The sequence below is a fragment of the Carcharhinus amblyrhynchos genome, chromosome 10 (genome assembly GCF_965287045.1).
Source record: "Carcharhinus amblyrhynchos chromosome 10, sCarAmb.v2.hapA, whole genome shotgun sequence".
Classification (NCBI taxonomy): Eukaryota; Metazoa; Chordata; class Chondrichthyes; order Carcharhiniformes; family Carcharhinidae; genus Carcharhinus; species Carcharhinus amblyrhynchos.
In genome coordinates, this window is record NC_137333.1 from 105,646,770 (window position 1) to 105,671,556 (window position 24,787).

Sequence of the window (24,787 nt, forward strand, 5' to 3'; positions counted from 1 at the left end):
AGCAGGAGTCCAGACCTCTGGATTACTGTTCCAGGAATGTTACCTCTGCGCTCGCCCAGGCTAACTCAGAGCAGAATGAGAAGCTGGCTCAGTCTGCGTGTCTGTGAGTGTGTGTGTGTGTCTGTCTGTCTCAGGCGCGAACGTACACACTGTGCCATCTGGGATTGGAAAACTTTGCTTACAATGGTGAATTATCTAAATTGGGAGCTGAAGTTTCTCCAAAGTATTTCGAACAAATTAAAACAAGAGACTAAAATCCTTGAGGTTCTGGTGGTTATTTAATAAAAGTGTAATTACACAGTCGAGGCTGCACAGGGGGAACAAAATGTTCAACAATAATTAGCTACAGGATCAACCTTAACTGGATTAAATTTAACAACTCCAGTCGCTGACTCAGGGCTGAAGCCCAGTTCCTCCCCTAGGGCCTTGTTAGAACCACTGGAAACACAATACAAACACACACCAGTTGCCTGTTTAAATGGTTTTGTTGAACGAACGACCCGGGCCAAGTTGAAGACACTTTTTTTGAGGCTGTTGACCCTGCAATGTCTGAATTGTTTGCGTGTTAACTGAACCGAGCAAACTAGACAGCGCGTATCTGTGTTTTGTGTTTAAACCATGGCACCCGGGACATGCTAAACAGAACCAGAATGGGAGATAAAGAGAGTTTATCTCACACAGTATTTCTGCTCTGGTATTGGCAGCAGACGCAGCCATAATTCTCGAAAGAGAATTGGATCTTTATACACGAAATGGCAGGGCTGTGAGGAAAGCAGGAGGGAGTGGGACAATTTGAATGGTATTTTCTGAGCTAGCACAGACTCAAGGTACTGAATAGCCTCACCCTGCACTGTAAGATTCACGATGTTTATTTAATCCATGTTTTCTTGACTGTGGCAAACAACCTGCAACATAGACTCAGATTTGAGAAAGTTTATTTTTACCTGGAATGAAGTAATCGTTTAATCGATAATGTTACAATATTTGCTGATAAATGATACAGTGAATATGCAGCGGCTTCATTATCCAATCTTGCAGTTTATTCCACCCAAAAGATACACTGTTGTCTGAAGGCTTTTCCGGTGAGAACCCTGACTATCCCACTGGAATCTCCGGTTAACAATCCCTCAATACAGAGAAACCAAAATAAACTGCCCCATCTCAACTGAGATTTAATTGTTCCAGCCAGCCCCTCTGAGTGAGAGAGTGAGTGAGAGTGTGTGTGTGAGAGTGTGTGTGTGTATGTGTGAGTGAGTGTGTGTGTGTGTGAGAGTGTGTGTGTGTGAGTGAGTATGTGTGTGTGAGAGAGAGTGTGTGTGTGTGTGTGAGAGTGTGTGTGTGTGAGAGTGAGTGTGTGAGAGAGTGAGTATGTGTGTGTGTGTGAGAGAGCGAGTGTGTGTGAGAGTGTGTGTGTGTGTGTGTGTGTGAGAGTGTGTGAGAGTGAGTGTGTGTGTATGAGAGAGTGTGTGAGAGTGAGTGTGTGTGTGTGAAAGTGTGTGTGTCTGAGAGAGTGTGTGAGAGAGTGAGTGAGAGAATGAGTGTGTGTGAGAGTGAGTGTGTATGAGAGTGAATGGATGAGAGTGAGTGTGTGAGAGAGTGAGTGTGAGAGAGTGAGTGAGTGTGAGAGAGTGAGTGAGTGTGAGAGAGTGTGTGTGAGTGAGAGAATGAGTGTGTGTGTGAGTGAGAGAATGAGTGTGTGTGTGTGAGAGACTGAGTGTGTGAGTGAGAGAATGAGTATGTGTGAGAGTGTGTCTCAGTGAATGTGTGTGAGAGTGAATGAAAGAGTGTGTGTGTGTGTGTGTGTGTGAGTGAATGAATGAGAGTGTGTATGTGTGCATGAAAGAGTGAGTGAGAGTGTGAGAGTAATTGAGAATGAGTGAATGTGTGTGTGTATGAGAGAGTGAGTGAGTCTATGTGTATGAGAGTGCGTGTGTGTGAGAGTGTGTATGAGAGTATGTGTGTGTTTGTGTGTGAGAGAAAGTGAGTGGCTACCTGTGTGTGTGTATATGTCTGAGTTTTTGAGTGTGTGTGTATATGTGTGCACAGTAGTGTGTGTTTGTGTTAATCTGTGCATATTGATGTGTGTGTGTCTCTGTGTTAATGTGTATGTGAGTGTGTGTTAATCTGTGTTAGTATGAATTTCTCTGTGAATTATTGGCCCTGTGGGCCTTGATGTCAATGAGCATGTGGCCATGTCTCTGGGTGCTAATGTGTGTGTGAGAGTGAGTGGTGTTGGTGAGGGTCTGGGAGGACACTGCTTCTTGGGACCCCCTCCACACTCAGCACCCAGCTGATAGTCACTGTTTTAAACTGCAGGCTGATCGACCTGGAGGTGGATGTGCACCAATGTTCACTGAGAGAGAAGGTTGTAAGAATGCACAACGGCAAAGAATGTTTGAAAAGTCAAACAAAAGCAATGATAAATACATGAGAATAGTTGACAGATGATGGTAAGAGAGCGGGAACTCCCTTGGTGTGGAACATAATTCTGCGATATTGAATAAATGTTGCTACAATATGAGTTGTGATTAATGTTAAACTGATGCCCAGACGCTGGGGCTTGGGTCGGATTTGTGCTGACGGAGCCTAGATCTGCAGGAGACACTGACGAGATCTCACCGTCCCAGTGTCACTCTGCAACACTTTCCTTTTCAGTCACACTGTGGCAATCCCTGCTTTATCCAACTTTCCAATTTGTCCTGGAGCATTCAGGAATTCTGACCCCAGTTCTGCAGACGTGGAGGTTAGCAGTACCGGGCCCAGAATCCTTGGCAATGAATTTGTCCCAATTCCCATGAGGGCACAATGGAAAATGACACCTGTATCCGAGACAGAAAGCTGAGAGTCCAGCCCTAGTCTAGAGACATGAGCACCAGATGCAGTCTCACACTTCCATTGCAGAACTGCAGCACTCCCTCAGCACTGACCCTCTGACGGTGCGGCACTCCCTCAGCACTGACCCTCTGACAGTGCGGCACTCCCTCAGCACTGACCCTCTGAAGGTGCGGCACTCCCTCAGCACTGACCCTCTGACAGTGCGGCACTCCCTCAGCACTGACCCTCTGAAGGTGCGGCACTCCCTCAGTACTGACCCTCTGACAGTGCGGCACTCCCTCAGTACTGACCCTCTGACAGTGCGGCGCTCCCTCAGCACTGACCCTCTGACAGTGCGGCACTCCCTCAGTACTGACCCTCTGACAGTGCGGCACTCCCTCAGCACTGACCCTCTGACAGTGCGGCACTCCCTCAGTACTGACCCTCTGACAGCGCGGCACTCCCTCAGCACTGACCCTCTGACAGTGCGGCGCTCCCTCAGCACTGACCCTCTGACAGTGCGGCGCTCCCTCAGTACTGACCCTCTGACAGCGCGGCACTCCCTCAGCACTGACCCTCTGAAGGTGCGGCACTCCCTCAGCACTGACCCTCTGACAGTGCGGCACTCCCTCTGTACTTTAGTGTTAGTTAGTAATGCTATTAGCACAATGGATCTAAGTTTTGGAAAACAGAATGTGGAAATGGTATTGGTAGAGAGCTGATATGATAAAGGCCAAAAGTCACTTGTGGAACTGGTGTTTAAGCCTCCTGAAAGTAATGAAGAAATAATTAGAGATTGTCAGAAGGGCACAGTGATAATCACAGGAGATTTAAATCTATATGTAGATTGGAATAGTCAGATGGGAAAGGTATCCTCGATGAAGGGTTCATTGCATGTTTCCAGGGTAGTTTCTCAAAACAGTATGTCATCAAAACTACAAACAGAAGTAGGCCATTCTGCCCTTCGAGCCTGCTCCGCCATTCATTTTGATGATGGCTGATCATCAAATTCAATATCCTGGTCCCCCCTTCACCCCCATATCCATCAATTCCTGGAGCCAACTAGAGAGCAGGCAATCGTAGATTTGATATAGAGCCACAAGATGAAATTAATTAATTATGTCAGAGTGAAGGCACCTCTGGGTAGCAGTAACCATAATATGATTGAATTTTACATTCAGTTTGAGGGAGAGAGGAATGGATCCGAGTCTTTATTTTTAAACTTAAATATCAGCAATTCTGAGGGCACAAAGATGGTAAGTTTTGAAGAGAACATAAGGAGGCTACAAAAAGATATAAAACGTTAAGTGAGTGGGCAAAGATCTGGAAATGGTGTATAATGCGGAAAAATGAGAAATTGTCTATTTGGACAGGAATAATGTAAGAGAAACTTATTATGCAAATAATGAAAGATTGTAAAGCTCTGATATTCAGAGGGATCTGGGTGTCTTAGTGCACAAATCATAAAAGTTTTCAATTAGGAAATAGTAATTAGGAAAGGTAATGGAATGTTATTTATTGCAAGGGGAATTGATTAACAAGGTAGAGAGGATATGCTTCAGTTATACAGTTATACTACATATAGTGAGACCATATCTACAGTACTGTGTACAGTGTTAGCCATCTTACGTAATGGAAGATGTAATTGTGTTAGAGCAGTATAGGGAAGGTTTAACAAACCTGGAATGGGCTGGTTGTTTTATGAGGAAAAGCTGAACAGGTTAGACCTGTAACAGTTCGACCCGTAAGAGGAACTAGAACTCGGGGTCTATTTAAAAATAAGGGGTCGCCCGTTTAAAATAGAGGTGGGGTGAAATTTGTTCTCAGAGAGTGGTGAGTCTCTGGAACTCTCTTCCTGAATGGGCAGTAGAAGCAGAGTCTTCAAATATTGTTAAGGCAGAGATGATCGAGGGATTGAGTTTAGGAGTTGAGAGATAATGTTACAGCTTTATAAGACCCTGGTCAGATCCCACTTGGAATACTGTGCTCAGTTCTGGTTGCCTCATTACAAAAAGAATGTGGAAGCCATAGAAAGGGGTGCAGGGGAGATGTACAAGGATGTTGCTTGGATTGGGGAGCATGCCTTATGAGGGTAGGTTGAGGGAGCTTGGCTTTTCTCCTTAGAGAGACGAAGGATGAGAGGTGACCTGATAGAGGTGTATAAGATGTTGAGAGGTATTGATCGAGGGGATAGTCAGAGGCTTTTTCCCAGGGCTGAAATGGCTGCCACAAGAGGACACAGGTTTAAGGTGTTGGGGAGTAGGTACAGAGGAGATGTCAGGGGTAAGTTTCTCACTCAGAGGGTGGTGGGTGAGTGGAATAGGCTGCCAGCAGTGGTGGTGGAGGCAAATTCGATAGGGTCTTTTAAGAGACTTTTAGATAAGTACGTGGAACTTCGTAAGATAGAGGGTTATAGGTAAGCCTAGTAATCTCGAAGGTAGGGACATGTTCGGCACAACTTTGTGGGTCGAAGGTCCTGTATTGTGCTGTAGTTTTTCGATGTTTCTATGGATAGATTGGTAAGCAAAGTGGGGTGAAAGGTTGGGGGGAGGGGGGGAAAGCAGTAGGTCGGATGCAGATTTGAGGTTACAATCAGATCAGCCACGATTGTATTAAATGGCAGAGCAGGTTTGAGGGGCCGAATGGCCTACTCCAGCTCCCTGTTGGAATCTCTCTGGTGGAGCAGCGTCAGGAGAGGGATCAGATTGCTCACATATCCTGATCTGTGGATCGCAGGGATTGGGATTTACAGGAGAACCTGGAATGTTCCACACCAAGTGAAATGGCGGAAAGGTCAGCATGCAGGCGTGGGGGAGGTGGGTGGGGGGGGTATTATTGACCACCTCCGGGTATGGCCAGCTTTTGGCAGCGAGCTCTCTTGAAGTTTCTGGTGATCCTCCGGAGGTCCCTCTTGCCTCCTCGCCAGTGCCTCACACTGGTGACGAGCAACCTCCCCTCATCCTCCTTCCTCCCTATCATCAGGTAGGGTGAAGTCAGGTCCCTCAGCACATCGCAGGTACAGTTAGAGACTCCGGCCAGCCACAGCTCCATCCTCACCTCCCCATTCACTGTCCAACCCTCCAACCCATACAGAACCCTGCTGCGGCCTTCCGGAATGATCTTGGCATCTCCATTCAGGTACAAAATGTCTTTCACTTTCATCTTCAGTGCTGTGATGACACCGAGAAAAAAAAACAAGACAGAGAGGAGTAAATTACAGGAGAGTCCCGTTTCTGTTTTATCGTTCACCATCTCAGGGGATTCCAAATCCATCCAAACTCAATGAAGCATTTTGCAAGATGTCATATACAAAATGTGGCAACCAATTTGTACATAGAAAGATCCCATTGTCATAAGGGCCGAACATTTTGCCTTAAATCAGTAATCATTAATGCTGAGGACACGGGGGAGAACACAACAGCCGCTCTTCAATATAATCACCAGGGGTTCACTTACATCCAGTTAATGGGGCAGACAGGGCCTCAGTTTAATATCTTATCTGTGAGGAGACATCAGCAACAGTGCGGCGCTCCCTCAGCACTGACCCTCTGACAGTGCGGCGCTCCCTCAGCACTGATCCTCTGACAGTGCGGCACTCCCTCAGTACTGACCCTCTGACAGTGCGGCGCTCCCTCAGCACTGACCCTCTGACAGTGCAGCACTCCCTCAGCACTGACCCTCTGACAGTGCGGCACTCCCTCAGCACTGATCCTCTGACAGTGCGGCACTCCCTCAGCACTGACCCTCTGACAGTGCGGCACTCCCTCAGCACTGATCCTCTGACAGTGCGGCACTCCCTCAGTACTGACCCTCTGACAGTGCGGCGCTCCCTCAGCACTGACCCTCTGACAGTGCGGCGCTCCCTCAGCACTGACCCTCTGACAGTGCGGCGCTCCCTCAGCACTGACCCTCTGACAGTGCGGCACTCCCTCAGTACTGACCCTCTGACAGTGCGGCACTCCCTCAGTACTGACCCTCTGACAGTGCGGCACTCCCTCAGTACTGACCCTCTGACAGTGCGGCACTCCCTCAGTACTGACCCTCTGACAGTGCGGCACTCCCTCAGTACTGACCCTCTGACAGTGCGGCACTCCCTCAGCACTGACCCTCTGACAGTGCGGCACTCCCTCAGTACTGACCCTCTGACAGTGCGGCACTCCCTCAGTACTGACCCTCTGACAGTGCGGCACTCCCTCAGTACTGACCCTCTGACAGTGCGGCACTCCCTCAGTACTGACCCTCTGACAGTGCGGCACTCCCTTAGTACTGACCCTCTGACAGTGCGGCACTCCCTCAGTACTGACCCTCTGACAGTGCGGCACTCCCTCAGCACTGACCCTCTGACAGTGCGGCACTCCCTCAGTACTGACCCTCTGACAGTGCGGCACTCCCTCAGCACTGACCCTCTGACAGTGCGGCACTCCCTCAGCACTGACCCTCTGACAGTGCGGCACTCCCTCAGCACTGACCCTCTGACAGTGCGGCGCTCCCTCAGCACTGACCCTCTGACAGTGCGGCACTCCCTCAGCACTGACCCTCTGACAGTGCAGCACTCCCTCAGCACTGACCCTCTGACAGTGTGGCACTCCCTCAGTACTGACCCTCTGACAGTGTGGCGCTCCCTCAGCACTGACCCTCTGACAGTGCGGCACTCCCTCAGCACTGACCCTCTGACAGTGCGGCACTCCCTCAGCACTGACCCTCTGACAGTGTGGCACTCCCTCAGTACTGACCCTCTGACAGTGCGGCACTCCCTCAGCACTGACCCTCTGACAGTGTGGCACTCCCTCAGCACTGACCCTCTGACAGTGCGGCGCTCCCTCAGCACTGACCCTCTGACAGTGTGGCACTCCCTCAGTACTGACCCTCTGACAGTGCGGCACTCCCTCAGCACTGACCCTCTGACAGTGCGGCGCTCCCTCAGCACTGACCCTCTGACAGTGCGGCGCTCCCTCAGCACTGACCCTCTGACAGTGCGGCACTCCCTCAGCACTGACCCTCTGACAGTGTGGCACTCCCTCAGCACTGACCCTCTGACAGTGCGGCACTCCCTCAGTAGAGAGCATCAGCCTGAATTACAGGCTCAAATTTCTAACATCCTCTGACCTGTTTCCGATGGGAGAGAGCTCATGCTGAGCTACAGCTGACATTCTCTGAGTGTCCGCGCTGGTGGCCATTCTGTCAACCTGTGGTCTTGAGAGTAAAATCCTCATTCTTGTTTTCAAATCCTGCTGTGTCCTTGCCCCTCCATATCTCTGACATTTCCTCCAGTCCCACAGCCCTCTGAGGTCACCTCGCTGCTCCAATTCCGGCCTCTTCATCCACTTTCTCACCTGATCCAGATCTGATTCACTTCAGATCAGCCATGATCTTATTGAATGGCGGGGCAGGCTCGAGGGGCTAGATGGCCGACTCCTGCTCCTATTTCTTATGCTCTCTTGAGCATCCCTAATTTTAATTGTTCCATGAATGCTTGAGTGGCCGAGGTTCTAAGCTGTGGAATTGCCTGCCTCAATCTCTCCGCCTCTCCCTCTCCTTCTTCAGGGCACTTTGTAGAAGCTCCTTTTTGATCAGGGTTGTGATCACCTGTCCTAACATCCCTGATGTGACTCAGTGTCAAACTATGCTTGGGCCACTGTCTCTGTAGAGTCTGTACCTTCTCCCCGTGCCTGCGTGGGTTTCCTCCAGGTGCCCCAGTTTCCTCCACAGTCCGAAGGTGAGCGGGTTAGGTTGATTGGCCACGCTAAATTGCCCCATAGTGTCCCGGGATGCGTAGGTTAGTGGGATTAGCAGGATAAATATGTGGGGTTAGGAGAATGGGCCCTGGGTAGGATTGTTGTTGGTGCAGACCCGATGGGCCGAATGGCCTCCTTCTGCACTGTCGGGATTCGATAACACTCCTTTGAAGCATCGTTGGATGTTTTACTGTGTGCGCGATGCAATTGAAAATAATCTCATCAAACACTCACTGGGAGCAAAATGCCCCAGTCATTCTGCTGAAACTTACCAAAATCATTTTTGCAGAAATGTTCGAGAATGTTACTCTCGGCCTCTCCCTCAGATGTGCAGGCGTGGCAGATTCTAGACTCTGAAAATATAGACGGATGGCAGATAAATCCAGTTGAAATGTCAGTGCCGCACTCACCCTCACATCAAGGAGAATGGCCCTTTTGGTCCAGAAACTGAGAACTCCTCATCCCAGGGGATCCGGTGTGCTTCCTATCATTCTATCTACTACTGGGAGCAGGTTTGAACTGACTGGATCTTTTCAGTGCACAGTTCAGAGTCATCAACATGGACATAATGGGACAGCCCGATGGCACAGTGGTTAGCACTGCTGCCTCACAGCGCCAGGGACCCAGGTTCGATTCCCACCTTGGATCACTGTCTGTACAAGTTTGCACATTCTCCCCATGTCTACATGGGTTTCCTCCAGGTGCTCCGGTTTCCTCCCACAGTCTGAAAGACGTGCTGGTTAGGGTGCATTGGCCGTGCTAAATTCTGTCTCAGTGTAACCTGAACAGGCGCCAGAATGTGGCGACTAGGGGATTTTCACAGTCACTTCATTGCGGTGTTAATGTAAGCCTATGTGTGACTTTAATAAATAAACTTTAAACAATGCAGCTACCAAAGCTTCTTCAGCATCTCCTCCCAAACCACATCCACCTTGAATATCTTTCTCATCTTGACCAATCAAATCAAACAGCATTGCTCCTTTGGTTGTCCATAAAATGCAGAGTACAGACTTATCAGCCAGCCTGCAGTTTCAAAACCCAAAATAAAATGTGTGCTGTTCGGTGTAATTCCACGATTGGGCAGCACTTGTTGAACAATCCCAAGTGTGCTAATCATTCCACTAACAACCAATTTAAGATAATCAGTCGTGCTGTAACATTGCTGATTTAACTTGCTGGAAATGGCACATATTCATACACAGAGACTCATTCTCTGTAAACTAAAGGATTATATTCAAACCTTGTGCCTTTTCTGAATTATCTGGGAGCTTTACTATCTCCAATCAGGCAATCAGAATTGACTTGCTAACTAGTTTGCACATTTGATTTGGTTTGATTTGATTTATTATTGTCACATGTATCAGTATACAGTGAAAATTATTGTTACTTGTGTGGTTTACAGACAGAGCATACCGTACATAGAGAAGGAAAGAAGAGAGTGTAGAGTGTAGTGCTACAATCATAGCTAGGGTGGAGAGAAAGATCAACTTAATGCAAGGTAGGTCCATTCAAAAACCTGACAGCAGCAGGGAGAAAGCTGTTCTTGAGTCTGTTGGTTAGTGACCTCAGACTTTTGTATCTTTATCCCCTGTTGCATAAATTGCTACAATTGTTTGAAATCTGGCATTCTTTTGTGGTCCTGTTGAATGGAAGGTGAAAAGCTTCGACAAACTTTCTCTTTTCAACGAGATTGAAGGAAATCTCCTATACACTCCCTCTGAAACCTTCACGTCTCTCCGAAAGTGCAGTGCCCAAAGTGGACACAATTCTCCAACCAGAGACTAGATAGTATTTTACAAGGGTTTGCCGTGACTTTCTCAGTCTCAGCCCCTATTTGTAAAGTCCAGGATCCCTTGTTAATCTTCTTGAAGAGACAAAATTAAGGGGGGGTAGCTACAGGACGGATGTCAGGGGTAGGTTCTTTACCCAGCGGGTGGTGAGGGATTGGAATGCCCTGCCTGCTGCAGTTGTAGATGCGTCTAGTTTGGGGGCGTTTAAGAGATCTCTGGATAGGTTTATGGACGAAAAGGGATTGGTATAGGCTAGTGGGTCATTGTTTTTGTAACTGGTCGGCGCAACATCGTGGGCCGAAGGGCCTGTTCTGCGCTGTAATGTTCTATGTTCTATGTTCTATGTTCTAAAAGTTGGAAATTTTCAGGTTAGGGAGTATCCATAGAGAGAGAGAGAGAGAGAGTGACTGTTGCAGGTCAGTGATCTTCTGTCAGAAGCAATGAACAAGCAAAGGGTTACTCACCTTCCTGCTGGACTCTCTCCTCCTCTGAGACGGCAGACGGGATGCAAAGGTCATTTTCCACTGGGAATTGGTTACAATCCAACATATCTGGCCAAGGGAAGCCAAAGGCAGACATCACAGGGGTGCAGCTATCTCGGACTGCCTGGCACAGGGACTGGCAAGGCTGGACCGACTCCTGCAGTTCGCTGAGGCAGACGGGAGCAAAGAGGGAGCAGAGGAACTTCCTGGTGTCGGAGTGACATTGCTTGCTCAGCAGGGGAACCCAGGAGCTAGCTTGCTGCAGGACCTCCTTCATGGACTCGTGTCCCAGGAGGTTGGGCAGCCTCATCTCGCTGTACCCGACCCCGTGGCACAGCGCCATGGTGTGGGGGATTGGCTTACAGCTGGTTCGCCTGAACTCCATGGATCCCAGTCCGAAGCTGGTTCCTTCAGCCTCGCCGGTGGGGAGGCTGCGAACCGAGCAAATGGGAAACAGCAGCAACATCAGGAACCACAGCGCAGACGGTGCTCCTCTCTCCAACCAATCGAGGGGCAAAAAGATGGGCATTGCTTGTCTTCCTTATTGACCAATCAAATAAACCGTGTTTGGATTGAAGGTGTGAAGACTGTTGACGGGAGCGCGATTGAACGAAACAAAGACTTCCTCACCTTGAGGACAACAAACGTTTTGGAGGAACCGAATGAAGGGGACAGGTCAAAGGGCACAGGTTAAAGGGGACAGGTCAAAGGGCACAGGTTAAAGGGGACAGGTCAAAGGGTTCAGCTTCAACTTTGGAAAATTTGTCCAGTCCTGAGTCTGACTTTTGGTCAGTGTCAGGGAGAGCTTCTAGGCATCTCACTAACTCACTCTTACACTGCAGTGGCTCAAAGACAATTCACTCTCAATTTTCCTTCGATTTCAGCTGCTCATTCACTTTGAGGAGATCTCCCTCCCTTTCTCTCTCCTCGCTGGATCCTGTAAAGGAGAAGAAATTATTTCAATGGCCAACCTAAGCTTCCCCGATCAGAAAAAAGTTCAGTTAAACATTCCTGTTTCATTCTGTAAGTATACACGGCAATATCCAGTGTTAATCAGACTGAGAATATTGAGATCTCAAACAGAGCATTTCACTGAGCATAGGGACAGAGTAAAGCTCCCTCTACACTGTCCCCATCAAACACTCCCAGGACAGGTACAGCACGGGGTTAGATACAGAGTAAAGTTCCTTCTACACTGTCCCCCATCAAACACTCCCAGGACAGGTACAGCACGGGGTTAGATACAGAGTAAAGCTCCCTCTACACTGTCCCCATCAAACACTCCCAGGACAGGTACAGCACGGGGTTAGATACAGAGTAAAGCTCCCTCTACACTGTCCCCCCATCAAACACTCCCAGGACAGGTACAGCACGGGGTTAGATACAGAGTAAAGCTCCCTCTACACTGTCCCCATCAAACACTCCCAGGACAGGTACAGCACGGGCTTAGATACAGAGTAAAGCTCCCTCTACACTGTCCCCATCAAACACTCCCAGGACAGGTACAGCATGGGGTTAGATACAGAGTAAAGCTCCCTCTACACTGTCCCCCATCAAACACTCCCAGGACAGGTACAGCACGGGGTTAGATACAGAGTAAAGTTCCTTCTACACTGTCCCCCATCAAACACTCCCAGGACAGCTACAGCACAGGGTTAGATACAGAGTAAAGCTCCTCTATACTGTCCCCCCATCAAACACTCCCAGAACAGGTACAGCACGGGGTTAGATACAGAGTAAAGCTCCCTCTACACTGTCCCCCCATCAAACACTCCCAGGACAGGTACAGCACGGGGTTAGATACAGAGTAAAGCTCCCTCCATACAATTTGCAGTTATTAATTGGCTGATCTCTGTACAAATGTTGGTCACTTCCCCTATATCATGCTTTAAAATTTTCATTATTTTCAATGAAAGAGAAAAGTCAACTCAGAGAGAGAGAATGAAAAAACAGGGGGAGGGAGAGGGAGACAGCCCAAGGGAGAGAGAGAGAGAGATTCAGAGAGACTGAGAGGCAGAAAGAATGAGAGATTGGGAGTTTGGAAGGAGGGTTCAGATAAGCTGAGAGAAGGAGACACAAAGATGAAGAGAGAGAGAGACAGTGGAGCAAGATAGTGAGGGGCGAATAGAGGAGGGGAGAGAAGTGCGGAGACAGAAGATGAGCCTCAAAGGTAGAGTCTGAAACATGCAGAGAAAGTAAGAGAGGAACAAGCCACTGAGGAAGGAATACTAATGGAATAACAGAGCAAGCAAGGAAATAACTGAGAGTCAGAGGCAGAGCTGCAATGACCTGTCCTGCACCTCCTGATCTTGTACCTGTTTTAATCTTCAGGAGTCTCCTGTCCAGGTGGTTGGGATTCTTTTCCCAGTTTTCCAGACTGTTCCCAGCTCTCTCCCAGTTTGTACAGAGGGAGCTGCTGACAGCTCAGAATTCACAGCTGCTGGCTGTGTGTGTTGGGAGCCGAGGGGTTTTGTGAAAGAGGGAGTCATTTAGCGTGCAAGTTAAAATTAGCACATAATAAATCTTCCATCAGCTCCCGACCCACTGCCAGACATCCATTGTCCTGCTTTGCTTGAGGTGCTTTAATAGTTTGTGCTTTGCCAGGGCTGGAGGGAGGTGGGGGGGGTGGGTGGAATGATGGAGGCCTGAGCTGGATACGTTTGATATGAAGGAATGGTTTTAATTCACTAAAAGTACCGTGTAAGTACACGAGACGGAGACAGTGAGGGGCAAACTGAGGGACTCATGTGAGCCACACCTTCTGGTCAAGGGGTTGGGGGGTGGGGGGTAAGGATACTGACACAGACAACTCGGTAATTCACTCAAGACCGAGAGAGCTCTGTTGCACAATGTGCGGTTCAGAAAGGAGCCTCTTAATTGTCCCAGCAACCAGCCTGTGCTAAATTACAGGGAATTATTGATGAATTAGGCACTGGATCCACACTCTGTGCTGACAAAATAAAGCTTTCTTCTGAAACTTCTGTTGGCTGGTGATCAGTACAGTTACAAACATTTTTGTTTTTAACTCTTTGCACGAAGGGGACTCTCTCCATCATTTTTAAAGGTGTCCTGGTGTCACGGGAAGCAGTGACACCTCAGTTATGTTAGTCAACCAGGGGGAGATGGCGTTGTGGGCGTACGGTCTGGACTCGTGATCCAGTGCCTCAGGCTAACAGAAACCATGGCAGAGACTGAAAGTGGAAATTGTTAAAATACTGGAATTATGAGTCTACTGGTGATAATTCCCTTTCTCCCACTCCACCACCAAACTCTGCCTTAGAAACATAGAAACTAGAAGCAGGACAATGACCTGTCCTGCACCTCCTGATCTTCCGCCCTTCGCGTTTGCTCCTCCATTCATTCTGATCATGGCTGATCATCAAATTCAATATCCTGATTCCCCCTTTTCCCTCGATCCCTTTAGCCCCAAGAGCTGTGTCTAATTTCCTCTTGAAATCACACAACCTTTTGGCCTCATCTGCTTTCTGTGGGAGTGAATTCCACACATTCCCCACCCTCTGGGTGAAGACATTTCTCCTCACCTCAGTTCTAAAAGGTTTACCCCCTATCCTCAAACTCTGACCCCCTAGTTCTGGACTCCCCCCACCACTGGGAGCATTCCTTCTGAATCTACCCTAATCTATCGAATCAAGGTTCTTGATTAATACGGGGATCAGGGGTCATGGGGGAAAAAGCAGAAGAATGGGGATGAGAAAAATATCAACCATGATTGAATGGCAGAGCAGACTCGATGGGCCGAGTGGCCTAATTCTGCTCCTATGTCTTATGGATCTTATGGTCTCCACCATCTAATCCTGTTAGAATTTTATAAGTTTCTCTGAGATCCTCTCTCATTCTTATAAATTCCAGTGAATATAATCTCAACCCAGGAATCAGCCTGGTAAACCTTCGCTGTGCTCCCTCTATAGCAAGGACATTCTTCCTCAGATAAGGGGACCAAAACTGCACACGATATTCCAGGTGTGACGTCACCAATGTCCTTTACAATTGCAGCAAAACACCTCTATATTCAAATCCTCTCGCTATGACGGCCAACATACCATTTGCCTTCCTTACCTGGTCTGGCCTGCATAGGACTGCAGATTCACAGGAATGCAGTTGACACTTAGTTGCCCTCTGCCTCTGATACGTTCTGGAATACATATTTTAAAATATTCAATTCATAATCTGGAGAATTTGAGTTCAAATCCCACCTGTAGACTGAGAATTTTCATTCAGCAGGAAAGCCATCTGGAGATAAAATAGTGGGATCTGTAACAGTGACCTGCTGGATTGTTACTCACTCGATGACATGACGTTGAGGGGAGGGACATGTCCCAGCCTCGACCAGCCTGGTCTATGTAACTCCAGTCCCACAGCAACACATCTGACTTTTTAACCATCCTCTGAAGCAAACCTCTTAATTGTTACCAGTCATTCCAAAATCAGATCAAATGACACCATCTCAGGGCAGCAAAGGGTGGGGAAGAAATCACAAAATGGTGCAACACAGAAAGGGGACATGGTGCCTGTGTTAATTTTTTGAAATAGCCATAGGGTGGCACTGCTGCCTCACAGCGCCGGGGACCCGAGTTCAATTCCTGGCCTGGGTCACTGTCTCGGAGTCTGCACATTCTCCCCATGTTTGCGTGGGCTTCCTCCCACACTCCAAAAGACGTGCTGGTAAGGTGAATTGGCCATGCTAAATTCTCCCTCAGTGTACCTGAACAGGTGCCAGAGTGTGGCGACTAGGGGATTTTCACAGTAACTTCATTGCAGTGTTAATGTAAGCCTACTTGTGACAAATAAATAAACTTTGTTCAGTTCATCCTACTCCCCTGCCCTTGTCCCCACTGCCCTGCAACACCTTTCCTTTCATGCGTTTATCCAATTTCCTTTTGAAAGAATCTGCTTCCACTGCCTTTACTTACCAACCCTCCTGCCAGTAACAGGGATTTTTCTTTTCAAACCATTCCTAATTTTGAACCTCTCCATTAATCCTTCTCTGCTCCAAGGGAACAATCCTGGCTTCTCCAGTCTCTCTGCATTAATCGAAGTCTGTCACTCCTGCTCCCGTTCCAGTAAATCCTCTCCACACCCTCACCAAGACCCAGACATCCTTTCGAAAGTGTGGGACCCCAGGATCGGACACAACTCAACAAATTGGTGGTGAGATAGTGAGGGGGAAAGCCTGAGATGACAGGACGATATGGACAGCAGGTCAGATGGGCGGAACAGCGGCAAGTGGAATTTAACCCTGAAAATTGTGAAGTGATGCATTTTGGGAGGACTAACAAGACAAGGGACTAGAAAGTGAATGTTAGGATACTAGGAATTCCAGAGGTCCAGAGGAATCTTGGGGTGCATGTTCAAAGGTCACTGGACAGGTAGATAAAGTGGTTAAGAAGACATATGGGATACTTGTCTTTATTGGCCAAGACATTGAATACAAGGCAGGGAGACCATAAAACCACAAGACATAGAAGCAGAATTAGGCCACTCAGCCCATCTACTCTGCCATTCAATCATGGCTGATATTTTTCTCATCTCCATTCTCCTGCCTTTTTCCGTAACCCCTGATCCCCTTATTAATCAAGAACCTATCTCTGCTTTAAAGATACTCAAGTGAGGTTATAATGCAGCTGTATAAAACACTGGTTGGGCCACAGCCAGAGTACTGTGTGCAGTTCTGGTCAGCACACTATGGGAAGGTTGTGATTGCGCTGGAGAGAGTTACAGAGGTGATCGACCAGGACGTTTCCTGGGCTGGAGTGTTTCAGCTGTGGAGAGAGGCTGGTTAGACTGGGGTTGTTTATCTTAGAGCAGAGGAGGCTGAGGGTGGACCCTGACTGAGGTTTACAAAATAATGAGGGATATAGGGTAGGTAGAAAGAATGTTTCCTCTTAAGTCGAGGATCAATTAAGTCGAGGTTTGAATAGAGGGGAGTACGGTAGGATGAGAGAAAAATTGGCGAATGTGGACTGGGGGAGCGCGTTGGAAGGTAGGTCTGCTGAGGAGCAGTGGAGGATCTTTAAGGAGATCTTTCTTGGTGCTCAGCAGAAATTTATTCCGATGGTCAAAAAGGACCGTAGGAGGAGAGGTAATCAGCCGTGGATAACGAAGGAGGTGAAGGAAAGTGTTAAATTAAAAGCGGAGGCGTTTAGAGTAGCTAAGAGTAGTGGGCGAGAAGAGGATTGGGAGAGGTTTAAATGTCAACAAAGATTGACAAAGAAGTTGATAAAGAAGGGTAGGAGAAACTATGAAGCTGGGCTAGCGCTTAATATAAAAAAGGATAGCAAGAGTTTTTATAAATATATAAAAAGGAAGAGGCTGGCTAGGGTGAACGTTGGTCCCTTAGAGGATGAGAAGGGGGACTTGGTGGTAGGGGATGGGGAAATGGCTGAGGCCCTGAATAACTTTTTTGTTTCGGTCTTCACGGAGGAGGACGTGAATAATTTGCCGGATTTAGAGATGGAAAGGTGGTAGGACTGGAGGGTCTTAATGACATTACTGTTACTAGAGAGGCGGTGCTCAACAGACTGGAGGGGCTGATTGTGGACAAGTCCCCAGGACCGGATGGAATGCATCCGCGGGTTCTGAAAGAAATGGCGGAGGTGATAGTGGATGCCTTGGTGGTTATTTTCCAGACGTCGCTGGATTCCGGGGAAGTGCCGGAAGATTGGAAAACGGCTAATGTTACGCCGTTGTTTAAGAAGGGTGCCAGGCAAAAGGCGGGGAATTATAGGCCGGTTAGTTTAACATCTGTTGTAGGTAAAATGTTAGAATCCGTCATCAAGGAGGAAATAGCGAGGCATCTTGAGAGGAATTGCTTGATAGAGCAGACGCAGCATGGTTTCGTTAAGGGGAAGTCGTGTCTGACAAATTTATTGGAGTTCTATGAGGATGTGTCTAGGGCAGTGGATAGAGGAGAGCCGGTGGATGTGGTCTTTCTTGATTTTCAGAAGGCGTTTGACAAGGTACCTCACAAGAGGTTATTGCAGAAGGTCAGGGGGCATGGAGTTGGGGGTAGGGTGTTAGCGTGGATAGAGGACTGGTTGTCAAATAGGAGGCAGAGAGTGGGGGTCAATGGGTGCTATTCGGATTGGCGGATGGTGACTAGTGGAGTGCCCCAGAGGTCGGTGCTGGGGCCTCAGCTATTTACCATTTATATAGATGATCTGGAGGAGGGAACCGAGTGTAGGGTGTCGAAATTTGCTGATGACACCAAAATTGGTGGAAAGGCAAATTGTGCGGAGGGTGTGGAGAGTCTGCAGAAGGATCTAGATAGGCTGGGCGAATGGGCCAGGAACTGGCAAATGGAATTTAATGTTGGCAAGTGCGAGGTGGTCCACTTTGGTAGGAAGAATGGTAGGAAGGATTATTACTTACGTGGAGAAAAACTGCAGCAGGCGACGGTGCAGAGGGACCTCGGGGTCCTTGTGCATGAGTCGCAAAAACCCAGCCTGCAGGTGCAGCAGGTGGTCAGGAAGGCGAATGGGATGCTGGCCTTCATAGCGAGGGGGATTGAATATAAAAGTAGGGAGGTCTTGCTGCGGCTGTATAGGGCATTGGTGAGGCCGCAGCTGGAGTACTGTGTGCAGTTTTGGGCGCCGTACTTACGCAAGGATATTTTGGCCTTGGAGGGAGTGCAGAGGAGGTTTACTAGGCTGATGCCGGAGCTGAGGGGGTTGAGCTATGAGGAGAGGCTGAATAAACAAGGCTTGTACTCGTTAGAGTTTAGAAGAATGAGGGGAGATCTCATTGAGACGTATAAGATGATGAATGGGATGGATAGGATAGAGGTGGAGAGACTCTTCCCGCTCAGAAAGGACAGTAGGACTAGAGGGCACAGCCTCAAGATAAAAGGGGGGCGGTTTAGAACAGAGTTGAGGAGGAACTTCTTCACTCAAAGGGTGGTGAATCTCTGGAATTCTCTGCCCGTTGAAGTGGTGGAGGCTGCCTTGCTAAATATTTTTAAGACGCGGGTTGATGGGTTTTTGATAAGAGAGGGGATTAAGGGTTATGGGGAGAGGGCGGGAATGTGGAACTGAGCAGCGACAGATCAGCCATGATCTTATTGAATGGTGGGGCAGGCTCGAAGGGCTAGATGGCCTACTCCTGCTCCTATTTCTTATGTTCTTATGTTATGTAATAACCAGGGAGCAGAGATTTATGGTAAGGGGCAGGAGGTTTAGAGAGGATTTGAGGAAAAGCTTTTTCACCCAGAGGGCGGTGAGAATTTGGGACTCACTGCCTGAAACAGTGGGAGAGGCAGGAACCCTCACAGCATTGAAGAAGCATTTAGATGAATACTTGAATCCCATTGAAACAATATGGAGCAAGTGCTGGAAAATAGGATTAGAATAGATAGGTGCTTGATGGCCAGCACAGACAGGATGGGCTGAAGGGCCTCTTTTTGAGCTGTAAAACTCGAGAGGCCAAAACTGAGACAGAGCATCTTTCTTTTGCAGAAAGAATTTATTGTCTGAGTACAGAGTTAACATTTCTTCCCACCACCAGTGTCCCAGCTATCCCCATGTATAGGTGTAGAAATACCCTTCATTTATTTCACAGTGTAATTATCAATAATATTGACAAAGAATCATAGAATCCCTACAGTACAGAAGGAGGCCATTCAGCCCATTGAGTCTGTACCAACCTCAATCCCACCCAAGCCCTATTCCCATAAGCCCACACATTTATCCTGCTAATCCCCCTGACATGAGGGTCAATTTAGCACGGCCAATTCACCTAACTGCACATCTTTGGACTGTGGGACGAAACCGGAGCACCCGGAAGAAACCCACGCAGACACAGGGAGAATGTGCAAACTCCACACAGACAGTGGACCGAACTGGGAATCGAACCCAGGTCCCTGGCACTGTGAGGCAACAGAGCTAACCAATGGGCCACCGTGCCGCTCATGCGGGGCTGGACCTTGGAGATGTCGATAGTTATAAAAACCAACAACCGGTTTACGTTCCCCCACACGAGCCCCCAGTCTTTGTGAGACACGCAACGATCCCTTACACTGTGTTTCTTCTGATTGCGGATTAACTTTTCAGTGTAGCCACCAGGTGGCAGTGAGACTCCACTAAATAACCCAGAGGGGCTGCTGTTAATGGAGATTCTTACATCAATTCATTTCAGAGGCCAGAGCCCACAGCCCATTGCCAGGATATCATCAGAGCTGGAGAGAGTTTGTGGGGAAAAAATGATCCTTGCCCATTAACATAGGTAATTGACACCCCTGTGGGAGCAGCTTTACACATACTGGCAAGATTACAAGAACAAAGAAAATGACAGCACAGGAACAGGCCCTTCAGCCCTCCAAGCCTGCACCGACTGAACTAAAACCCCCTATCCATCCGGGGACCATATCTCTCTATTCCCATCCTACTCATGTACTTGTCAAGAAGCCCCTTAAAAGTCACGATTGTATCTGCTTCCACATGTCTGTATCGCAGTACGTGTGATGATAATGAAATCTATCACCTGGAGGTCCCCCTCCAAGCCACTCACCATCCTGATTGGAAATATATTGGCTATTCCTTCGCTGTCGCTGGGTCAAAACCTGGAACTCCCTCCCGAACAGCACTATGGGTGTACCTACACCACATGGACTGCAGCAGCTCAAGAAAGCAGCTCACCGCCACCTTCTCAAGGGGCAACTCGAGATGGACAATAAAATTACTGACGACCGTCAGTGCCCCGCATCCTGTGAAAGAATAAAGGAAAGCCTGGCAGCATTTGTAGAAGGAGAAACAGACTTAAAGTTTCAGGATTGTGTTTCAAGCCAGGTCGGATACTCCCAAGGGTTCTATGACACTCGCCTGACCTGTAATGTTTTATGTTGAGTTTGGCGAGGATGACCCTGAGAGGTTTCCCTCCAGGTATGATTCAACTCACCCACGAGGAGCTTTTATCAAAAACAAAGCTTAATTAAGGATATTGTTGACATGTACAGTAAGACAATGAGCAAGAACCTTTAACAATTACAAACAAGAATCGCAACAACCACGATAATGTATAATTCTTAAGGAAATACTTCTCATGTATTTCAACCAAAACCAACATTTACACAATAATACACAAACCCCTCCAAGTAAGCACAACGCAGCATAGGTTAATGCCCACTTGTAACAGGAGTCCTCCTGGGCTGAGTGATGCAAATTCCTTGTGAAGAAACTCAGAAGAGGTTGTAGTCGAATCTGTTTCCCAGAACACAGCTTCTTTAAGGCAGAACCAAACAAAGAGGAAAAAACGGGGAGAGAAAGAGACTGCTTCTTAGCTTGTTGCTAAACCGCTTTCCAAAACAAAATTGAAAGCCGAAAGGAAAATCCCCTATCACCTGACTGCCGCAGCTGAGCTCCACCCCCAGTGACATCGCTGAAGCTGTAAGCTCCATGATTTAAAAAAACCTTCCTTAAAGGTACACTCACATGGCAACTGTGACTTTCCATTACTATCACCTCACACCGCTCTGTATTAAACATGATCTGCCACCTGCTTGCCCAACCCCGAGATTAACTTTATCCTGGTGCAGTCAGTTGGTATCACCCTCACTATTTAAACCACCTCCAAGTTTGGTATCATTGGCAATTTTGTGTATTCCAACATCCAAGTTATTACAAATATCAAAAACAAAATCAATGATTGTTGCACACTCCTTGGTGAAGATAATTTACAATTGTGACATTTTCTGTCCTTAAGTCACTCTGTCCAAATTGCTGCAGAAGAGGGGATTGCGCAAGATAAAAGCTCACATGATGCATGGAAAGTGCATTGGCCAACAGGAAATAGAGGATCAGGATAATGGGTCATTACCAGTGCTAACCTCTTCAATCCATCTTTATAAGAACATAAGAACAGAAGAACATAAGAAATAGGAGCAGGAGTAGGCCATCTAGCCCTTCGAGCCTGCCCCGCCATTCAATAAGATCATGGCTGATCTGTCGTGGCTCAGTTCCACATTCCCGCCCACTCCCCATAACCCTTAATCCCCTCGCTTATCAAAAACCCATCAACCCGCGTCTTAAAAATATTTAGCGAGGTAGCCTCCACCACTTCAACGGGCAGAGAATTCCAGAGATTCACCACCCTTTGAGTGAAGAAGTTCCTCCTCAACTCCGTTCTAAACCACCCCCCTATTTTATCTTGAGGCTGTGCTCCCTAGTCCTACTATCCTTTCTGAGCGGGAAGAGTCTCTCCACCTCTATCCTATCCATCCCATTCATCATCTTATACGTCTCAATGAGATGACTCACCCTGGAATTATTCTTGTGAAACCTTTCTGCACTCTCTCCAATGCCTTCACATCTTTACAGTGCTCAGAATTGAGCACAATTTTTTTCATTCGTTCATGGCGTGTGACTGTCACTGGCTGAGCCAGTAATTGTTGCCCCTCTCTAATTGTTCTTGAACCGAGTGCCTTGTTAGGCCACTTCAGAGAGCATTTTTTTACAAGTGTGATAACCCGCATTAGGTCCATGGGAATCATTGATTGATCTCCCTGGGCTTGTTGAGTATGAGTTCCCTGACAATTGTGGCCTCTGATGTGGAGATGCCGGCGTTGGACTGGGGTAAACACAGTAAACCTGTTGGACTTTAACCTGGTGTTGTGAGACTTCTAATTGTGGCCGACCCAGCTGGAGCTCATTATCTGATCGTTTTATAAGGCAGGCCCAGGACTGGGCTTGCTGAATTGTCATCCAAGGTAAGGATTAGTATGTATACACATGGTAGTCATTTTACTTTGGATCAGAGAATCCTTACAGTAAGGAAGGAGGCCATTTGGCCCATCGAGTCTGTACTGACCATAATCCCACCCTGGCCCCATTCTTGTAACCCCATGCATTTATCCTGCTAATCCCCCTGATGCTAGGGTCAATTTAGCATGGCCAATCAACCTAACCCACACATCATTCTGTAATAAATGATGTTTCTTTCCTGTCGGGTTTCCTGAGTCATTACAAAGAGTCAATCACATTGCTGTAGGTCTGGAGTCACATGTAGACCTGACCAAGTCGGGAACAACAAATTTATTTTCCTAAAGGACGTTAGTGAACCAGATGGGTTTTTATTACAGTTCACAATAGAAATATACAAACTAGAAGCAAGAGTAGGCCATTCGGCCCTTCGAGCCTGCTCCGCCATTGTTTGATCGTAGCTGATCATTGAATTCCATATCTTGATCCCCCTTCCCCTGAAATTCCCTTGATCCCTTTGGCCTCAAGACCGATAACTAATTTCTTATTGAAATTAGACAATGTTTTGGCCTCAACTACATTCTGTGGTAGTGAATGCCACACAATCACTACTCTCTGGGTGATGAAATCTCTCCCCACCTCAGTTCTAAAAAGTTTACCCCTTATCCTCAAACTATGACTCCTAGTTCTGAACTCCCCCACCATTGGGAACATTCTTTCTGAATCTATCCTGTCTAACCCTGTTAGAATTTTATAAGTTTCTATGAGATCCTCTCTCACTCTTCTAAACTCCATTGAGTATAATCCTAACCAACTTAGTCTCTTCTCATATGACAGACCTACCATTCCAGGATTCAGTCTAAGAACATAAGAACATAAGAAATAGGAGCAGGAGTAGGCCATCTAGCCCTTCGAGCCTGCCCCGCCATTCAATAAGATCATGGCTGATCTGTTGTGGCTCAGTTCCACTTTCCCGCCCTCTCCCCATAACCCTTAATCCCCTCTCTTATCAAAAACCCATCAACCCGCTTCTTAAAAATATTTAGCGAGGCAGCCTCCACCACTTCAACGGGCAGAGAATTCCAGAGATTCACCACCCTTTGAGTGAAGAAGTTCCTCCTCAACTCCGTTCTAAACCGCCTCCCCTTTATCTTGAGGCTGTGCCCCCTAGTCCTACTGTCTTTTTTGAGCGGGAAGAGTCTCTCCACCTCTATCCTATCCATCCCATTCATCATCTTATACGTCTCAATGAGATCTCCCCTCATTCTTCTAAACTCTAACGAGTACAAGCCTAGTTTATTCAGCCTCTCCTCATAGCTCAATCCCCTCAACTCTGGTATCAGCCTAGTAAACCTCCTCTGCACTCCCTCCAGGGCCAAAATATCCTTGCGCAGGTGCGGCGCCCAAAACTGCACACAGTACTCCAGCTGCGGCCTCACCAATGCCCTATACAGCTGCAGCAAGACCTCCCTACTTTTATATTCAATCCCCCTCGCTATGAAGGCCAGCATCCCATTCGCCTTCCTGACCACCTGCTGCACCTGCAAGCTGGGTTTTTGCGACTCATGCACAAGGACCCCGAGGTCCCTCTGCACCGTCGCCTGCTGCAGTTTTTCGCCACGTAAGTAATAGTCCTTCCTACCATTCTTCCTACCAAAGTGGACCACCTCACACTTGCCAACATTAAATTCCATTTGCCATTTCCTGGCCCATTCGCCCAGCCTATCTAGATCCTTCTGCAGACTCTCCACACCCTCCACACAATTTGCCTTTCCCCCAATCTTGGTGTCATCAGCAAATTTGGTCTGGTAAACCTTTACTGAAATCCCTCTATAGCAAGGACACCAAAACTGCACATAATACTCCAGGTGTGGCCTCACCAATGCCCTATACAATTGCAGCAAAACATCCCTACCCCTATACTCAAATCCTTTTAATATGAAGGCCAACATATCCTTAGTCATGTGGATAAATGTGTTTAATTCAGGCAAACCAGCATAGAATCGTTAAAGGAAGAGTATGTTTGAATAAGTGGCTGGAGGTTTTTGATGTTGTGATATAAAGGTTTGACAAGGGTAATGCTGTTGATGTAGTGTATAAATGCCACATGGAAGACTTGTGAGGAAAGTTATTCATTACTGTCATATGTATTAGTATACAGTGAAAAATATTGTTTCTGCACACTATACAGACAAAGCATACCATTCATAGAGAAGGAAGGCAATAGCTCATTGGAACAAAGGGAACAGGAACAACAC

At 47.6% G+C, this 24,787-nt stretch overlaps 2 protein-coding genes across 2 annotated transcripts in view; one reads left to right on the forward strand and one right to left on the reverse strand.

Annotated features, from left to right (window-relative positions):
* Nucleotides 1–3,413: 3,413 nt before the first annotated feature.
* sfrp2l (secreted frizzled-related protein 2 like) lies at nt 3,414–11,526 on the reverse strand. Its single transcript, XM_080197718.1, has 3 exons — nt 10,804–11,526; nt 8,822–8,902; nt 3,414–5,984 (listed from the first exon to the last, which is right to left on the reverse strand). The coding sequence occupies exons 1-3, from the start codon at nt 11,348–11,350 to the stop codon at nt 5,647–5,649; spliced, it is 966 nt and encodes a 321-aa protein (XP_080053844.1). The 5' UTR covers nt 11,351–11,526; the 3' UTR covers nt 3,414–5,646.
* A 193-nt stretch (nt 11,527–11,719) lies between these two features.
* Nucleotides 11,720–24,787, forward strand: part of lamtor1 (late endosomal/lysosomal adaptor, MAPK and MTOR activator 1) — a 40,347-nt gene continuing 27,279 nt past the window's right edge. The window contains exons 1-2 of the mRNA XM_080197720.1: nt 11,720–11,844; nt 15,904–16,041. Coding sequence (XP_080053846.1) covers nt 16,018–16,041 — 24 coding nt within the window. The 5' untranslated portion in view covers nt 11,720–11,844; nt 15,904–16,017. The remainder of the gene's footprint in view (nt 11,845–15,903; nt 16,042–24,787) is intronic.